Source organism: Leptidea sinapis, chromosome 42 (assembly GCF_905404315.1).
Source record: "Leptidea sinapis chromosome 42, ilLepSina1.1, whole genome shotgun sequence".
Classification (NCBI taxonomy): Eukaryota; Metazoa; Arthropoda; class Insecta; order Lepidoptera; family Pieridae; genus Leptidea; species Leptidea sinapis.
Genome location: NC_066306.1, coordinates 6,443,589 through 6,450,945, shown reverse-complemented (window position 1 = coordinate 6,450,945; position 7,357 = coordinate 6,443,589). Strand labels below are relative to the sequence as shown.

Genomic DNA, 7,357 nt, shown 5'->3' with positions numbered 1-7,357 from the left:
ATTTCTAATAAAGCAATGTTACTTTATAATAAAGAAATGTGCGTCTCGGGACGCCCGACAGATGTGAGATTATGATAATATATATTAATAAAATCATTTATTGGTAATATGAGGTATCAAACAAAAAAAAAGAGCATACCGACGAATTGAGAACCTCCTCCTTTTTTGAAGTCGGTTAAAAATATGTTTTATTCTTAGTAATAATTCTTTAATACGTATATTAGAATTTTGTGTATGTACATTATAAGTATCATTATTTAATCCTATAAAAGAAACAATTATTAGTTAGAGTGAGAGAGGGGGAGCCTACCTACCGCTGCCGTATGCGAGAGAGAAATCGAAGCCAGACAAACTGCCGCTGTAACGCGTTACGTTACGAAGCGGTTTACCCTCATTTAAGGGGAAGGGTAAACAGAAAACACACAAACAAGGTGTTTTTAGACAAGTTTTGTGGTGAAAATATAGCATTTGGAACTATAAACACTACTTAATCCTGTTACACAAACCCTTAAGTCTTATTTGTAGGTTGCTAATGCTTATTGTTGGTTAAAGTTAGCACTCCAGAGCTATTATGAACTACCAGTTTTCTTTGCAGTTAAACAAGTTTTTTCTACATTTATTCAGATTAGTAATCAATAATGAGGATTGTAAGCAATTAAACAGTTTGCGCCTGTTAAAATGTTAAATTTTCGACTCAAGAATTTTGAAAATATTGGCTTTGTTTTATAGGAGCCGCGAACTCATATCGCTCAAGGTCGCCGGCATTTAGTGTCGCCTTAAGAAGTTACAAGACGAGTAATGCGTTACCTGATGGTAAGTGAAAACGCGTTTAAAATCGTTTTCACTACAATGCAGGTCCTCTCGGGATTCTTATTTATGTTTCAAAATTTTTGATGATAATATTATCCAGATCACCAATATAAATTACTTTTAAAAAGTAATTCTACATTAATTTTATAAATAAAATAAAAACTGTACTATACTATGAAACAAATATAAAACAGTCATAACCTTGATCCCGGAAATGTGTTGTCTGAAAAAAATACTGTTATCAAATACACAAATCTAATCGGACTGTATCCCCCTTATTCATAATAATCTGCTAACTTAAAGCATTGCTAATTCTCACTCTGGCTTCTTCTATTGACCTAAGTCAGAATGAGAAAAAACACTCCTTAGCGGCTGCTTAAAGTTATCGGACCATTATGAATAAGGGGGTATATCTATAAAGTAAACTATAAAATATAGTGGTGGTCTAGATTTAAAAAAATTGGTTAAAATATTATACAATGCTCAACCTTCAAAAGTTTTGGTACATTTGAATAACTTAAGAATCTCATTGTAAAAAAAAATTAACAGGAGCTAGTCGGACTCGCCTATCGAGGGTTCCGTACATATTACGTAAACTTATAAAAAAAGGGATAAAGTGTTTTTTCAATACATAAATTAGACTATATATCATACAAATAATTAAAAATATTTTTATGCAGCCCTTGCACAAAGACCCTGTTTTTAACCGACTTCAAAAAAGGAGGAGGTTCTCAATTGAGAAAAAACATACCGACGAATTCGTCGGTATGTTTTTTATGATTGAATTACTAATTTGTAGCTTCAGAATTTTCCCTATAACCTTTCCTTTATATAGTATAAGATGGATATTACTTGCCAAATTTCATAGATCGTGGTCAACGGAAAATACCATATAAATTTTGATTCCCTAGAGAGTGTCAAAATATATCTTTCTAGAGCAGGGTGATGTAGTGAAACTTTGTAAAAATAAAATATCTTTTAATTTAATTATTAAGATTAATTTTAAATTTAACTACAAGTTTAAGTTTCACTACGTTTTTTTTTATGAAAATAAGGGGCAGGACGGTTAGCTGATAGTAATTGATGCGCCCTGCTCATTACAATGCAGTGCCGCTCAGGATTCTTGAAAAACCCCAAAAATTCTGAGCAGCACTACAACTGCGCTGATCACCTTAAGACATAAGATGTTAAGTCTCATTTGCCGAGTAATTTCACTAGCTACGGCGCCCTTCAGACCGAAACACCGTAATGCTTACACATTACTGCTTCACGGCTTACATGTTCATTGCGGAGTAAACGGCCGTGTATTTTTTTACGTAAACATAAAAGTTTGATTTTTTCACAGCTTCAAGAGACGGAAGATTTGAATATATCGTTTTAATTTCAACTTGAAAACTTCACGAGTTCCCGAGATATAAGGTCTTGACAGACAGACGGACAGATGGACGGGCAACAAAGTTTCCGTTTGCCCATTTGAGGTACGGAACCCTGAAAATGATTTAAAGACTTATCGATAAATGTATAGTTGCAGATCCTAGGAGAAATTACGCAGTTACATACATCCATATTCATATTTTCACGATGTTTCACGTCTGCTGTTAGTCATTACAACTCACTGGTGGTCTAAAGGTCACCTGTGAGGCGACATATTTTACATGGCCATGTCACTTCTAGTAAATACCTTCTTATTTAGATTTCTATGACTTTTGGTTTTGCAGCATGTAACTTTAGAATTCCTACCAAACCACAACCTAAATCAGGTGTTAAAATAGCTGTCTACTATAAATATAGTAGACAGCTATTTTAACTAGGACAGGACTAGTAGGTAGATCCTACTAGTCCTACTAATATTATAAATGTGAAAGTTTGTATGTCTGGATGTATGTTTGAACTTCTTTAACGCAAAATCTACTGAATAGATTTTGATGAAACTTTACAATAATATAGCATACACACCAGAATAACAAATAGGCTATAATTTATAAAACTATAGTGTGAATTATACAAAATATAAAAGAAGTGTGATTGTTACTAATGAATACAACTAGCGCCATCTCTTATCAAATAGCAAGCAAAAGTTCAATACAATTTATATGGCAAAACAACGTTTGCCGGGTCAGCTAGTTTATCATAAACCCTACGTATTGAACTCACGATTAAATTATTTTATGCTTTACATTGTTGTATAAAACACAGAAGAAGCATTCCTTACAGTTACAATGTTCCTCGATAATTCCTTGGCAAAAGTACAACATTTTAATTATTATCTTAAATCCCTTTTTGTTTTAAACAAAAGAGACTAAAGAATAATGGTTGACCAAAGGTTGTTAGGTCAGTGGCCTTGCTGTTGGATATAATTTATGCAGCCTACCCACCCAAGTCTTGAAATAAATTGCTTTTGTGACACAGAGTATAACTCACTCACTCACTCATAATAAATAATTAGTCAATTGATAGAGTGTGATAACGCGAAGAAAATGAAATAGGCTCCTTTCAGCTCATAATAATCGTTTATTCAATTTACATCACCTTCGCCTTTAGGAAGGTGACGCCGGTCGAATAAGTGTACACCTTACGTCATTAAAATCATAAGTTAACTGTGTTACTGTTAGTAACCTCAAACAAGTCGTTAATGTTTGTTTACACAAGACATGCGCTGTTCAAACATTCAGTTGCCTAATATATATTTATAAGCCACTTATCTCTCTGTATATCGAAATCAATTAAGAATCACTTATTGATAAGAATACGGTACTTAGACTGCTCCTAATGGACGTGCGGTTTAATTAACAATTATTATTGATTCAAACAGGTTTTCTGTTTTTACTGTTGGATAATAAATTTGCGTTTTATTTGCGTGCACGTCAGATACATAGAGCTGCTTATTGCGAGTGCAAGAGTGTTGTACGGTATGATGTTAACTTCATACATGTTCATACGTCATAAAATGTAGTCTGCCGTCATTGCTTGCCGATTCGGCTAGTTCGTTGCGAGCGGCGGGCAGCACGTACGCCGGCAGTCGCGATGTTAAACTCAAGAACAGTGCACAATTTAATTTTCCGCCTCATAAAACAAACTCGCGCACTTATCTTAAAGTGATAACACACTATCAACCGTGATAACTAACCAGTGTGATAACAGATAAATTACGAAGTGGTCGACTGTTTTCTATGTGCCTTATTATGTAAAATTCCTGATAGTGCCTTCCGAAGAAACCATGACAGCCATGGCGGCTCCTCGCAAGTCTGTCTCGATCCACGATTACCCAGAGCATCTTAATCCGTTCAGGGAAGATGACAACCACAACAAGATTAGATTCTGGACTATTGGCCGGAAGATGAGCAGATCTAATAGTATCACGTTCTCGGGGATCAAAGAGTTACGAAATTCTTGGTGAGTGTTTTATATATTTTTTTATATTGTATTAAAACATCATCTAGCTGTTTTCTTCCAATATAATTTTAATTGCAGCAGTACAATGACCTTGTGAATGATTGTTCAAAGATATAAAAATACAAATTTCAGTCAAAAAGTCAGAATGCGCACACTGATTGGTTTCCGTATCTCAATTGTTACCTACGCTCTCGAGTTTTTAATTACAAAGTAAACTTTGCTTAATTATAAGGCATAATAAGCGTACATCTAGAGTTCAAATTCCAAGTCTTCAACAGATTTGTGTCGAGGATATATTGTTTATGATTGCAATGATTTAATGCAGAATAATTGTTATAGTGGAAACATACAGTGAGTCATCGTCACATTGTGTCACACTCTAATAAATATTGTCAACACAGCAAAATACACGCACCTACTAGATTACTACATAATTGGATTTAAATACTTCGATTTCAAAATTTTGATTGTTTCAATTTCTACAAATTATTATATTAGAGAAAATATTGCGGAGTTAAGTACTGATAGGGTATTTAATTATGTAGACGATGAATCAGGTTATTATTTTATATTATGATTGTAGATGGAACTGCTAGAGAATGCGTGAGTACACTCCATCAGTTGTATATGTACTGGAGAGATGTACTAGAAGAATCCAGAGAAAGTAAGCTAGTCCGTGACAAATGTAGAAATACCCTTCCAATCGCGATGGCCAGAGATTGTTGGGATAACCAGCTGAATTACAGGTTGCCAGGTTAACGAAGTCTACACGGGCGTAGTCGAGGGCTGCCATTAGTAATTATTATATAAAAAAAGTTTCTAGACCCAACAATTATATTACTTATTAGGTTCAACGACAATAATTCAGCCGGTTATCCCAACATTTTCTGGTGATGGTGATTGGAAGGGTATTTCTGCATTTGTCACGTACTAGCTCACTACCCTGGATTCTTCTAGTCGCTCGAAGCCTTTCTTATTCCTGGCACACTTGATCTGTCTCTCCAGTCTCCTTGAATCTGTGTTCGTTCACAATTTCAGAGGTTTTCATAATTGCCCGGAACCCCATTTAGATAACACTGCCAACTTACCAGTTAGCAAAACAAAAATTTTCAAAACTGTTATTATACTATTGCTCATTACAAGCAACTCACTTCAGTTTTATTTACTACTTATTTACTTACTACTAAGCATTTGTAGTTTTAGAATTCCCCGTGGAAACCTGATATCCTGGTGTTAGTTAATTATTAATTACCATAATGCTGTCGCATCGGATTAGTGTGCTTGTAGCATTCAACTGTTTATTATTAAAATTCTTCGTGCACATCTTGAATAATGTTTGTGTTAAGATGTTATTTATAGTGTTGATGTCATTTTATTACTCTTTGTAAGCACACCAGTAGTTTAGCTCAACAAGTGTAGGAATATATGAACGTAAACAAATAACAAGATTATTTTTTATTGCGACTATCGTTTATGAGTCATGAGTTTTTGAAGTTATACTTCTTTAGGTGCGTTATGAGAAAATGATGACAGTGAAATTTTTAGATATGCGCGCATCATTGTAACACAAAATGAAAACAGGGTGAAGTTGGTTCCTACGTTTCTGACGTTCTGACGTTTGCGACATTCGTTATTTTTTTTGGGGTATTCCTCCATTATTAGGATAGGCAAAAGGTTGAAGCCCGTACCACCATATTCGTTACTTAATAATTAATTGTCAAAGCGTTCCGAGATTTTTGCAATATTGTTCTTTCTTCAAACGTAGAATAGCACGAGGAATAAATAATTTTAAGGATTTTTGCTTCGTTAGGCCAAAGAAGTATAGCTTCTTGCGTGCATACATAAGTACACACACACTTTTTTTATGCTTTCCCAATTCAATACCTTAGGCTTCATCGCTATTCATCGGGGTCATCCTGGCTGATTCATTTATGCCACTCTTGGCGATTTTACGTCATTTTTGGCGTTGGGCCCATCATCAACATAATATCGTTATAAATTGTTCTTGTCTATATTTTCGGTGTGCGTTCTCCGGTTCTTTTGTCTTCTTTACCATCTTCATAATAGATCTCATATTATGATTGTCTCTTGTGTCCTAAAAGTCTCTACAACAAAATAGTTTCATTAATATAAGTGAAAACCTACTTTGAATGTGTGCACTTCAATAAATATTTATGGCCTCGAAATGCCCTCGGGTTGAGCTACTGAAGTGTTATCAACGTTCTTGCCTCTCCTCATTAATTAAACTAACTCTACAAACGCAATGAAAAGTTACTCCAAGTTTAAAATTACTTCCCCATGTCATGTAATTCTGTAGTGACAAATGTAAGATAAAGACACGAAGTTTTAAATTTGGAATAACTTTACTTTGCGTTTAATAATAAGACAATAGAGGTTAGTATAATTAGTAAGGAGAGGCTAGAACATTGATAACACTTCATTAGCCGATCCTGAGGGCATTCAGATATCATAAATCTTTTTTGAAGTGCATACATTCAAAATAGGTTCTCAATTGTAAATAAAACTATTTTGTTGTACAGACTTTAAGTACACTCATGATATCAGATCTATGGCAGAGGTAGCAAATTATTCAGTAGAAAGAATCCGTGGGCTCATATGGACAGAACCTGGATGGTAAAGAAGACAAAAGAGCCGAGTAAGTACCTACACGAAAAGCCTTAAAGCATTTTACTATCGAATATTGAGTACCGACTACCTGAGGAAGAAATGGTAACATGGATACCTTTTATACTAGGCTAATTATATTTCAGTTATATTTTCTTGTCGCAATACCGTACGATGTAAACAGAATAGGTATTTAAATAGACTTTCAGCTATCTCATGGTTATGTATGAATCATTTAAGGAAATGGCTAAAGAAAAAACTGGGTGGTCACGTCCTATCTCAGAGTAGGATAGAAATGGTGTATCGCAATTTAAAATGTCTTTAGATCTGACCCAATGACGTTCTATACACTAAGGACAAAATCATTGGCAGTCTCATAGCGGAACGGCAAAAGTTGCTTAAAGACAATGTAAGCACACTTTTCTCCTAAGTCGTGTTTCAACTGTCACTGTCCGAAACAAACCCGAACTGAATAAATATTCTGTTTATTCACCAATAAAATTTTAAGCAACTTATTACTGCATTTGTG

General features: G+C 34.5%; 1 protein-coding gene across 1 annotated transcript in view; it reads left to right on the top strand.

Moving 5' to 3' along the window:
* The first annotated feature begins 3,737 nt into the window (after nt 1-3,737).
* The window catches only part of LOC126976793 (uncharacterized), a 28,061-nt gene continuing 24,441 nt past the window's right edge, over nt 3,738-7,357 (top strand). The window contains exon 1 of the mRNA XM_050825394.1: nt 3,738-4,203. Coding sequence (XP_050681351.1) covers nt 4,028-4,203 — 176 coding nt within the window. The 5' untranslated portion in view covers nt 3,738-4,027. The remainder of the gene's footprint in view (nt 4,204-7,357) is intronic.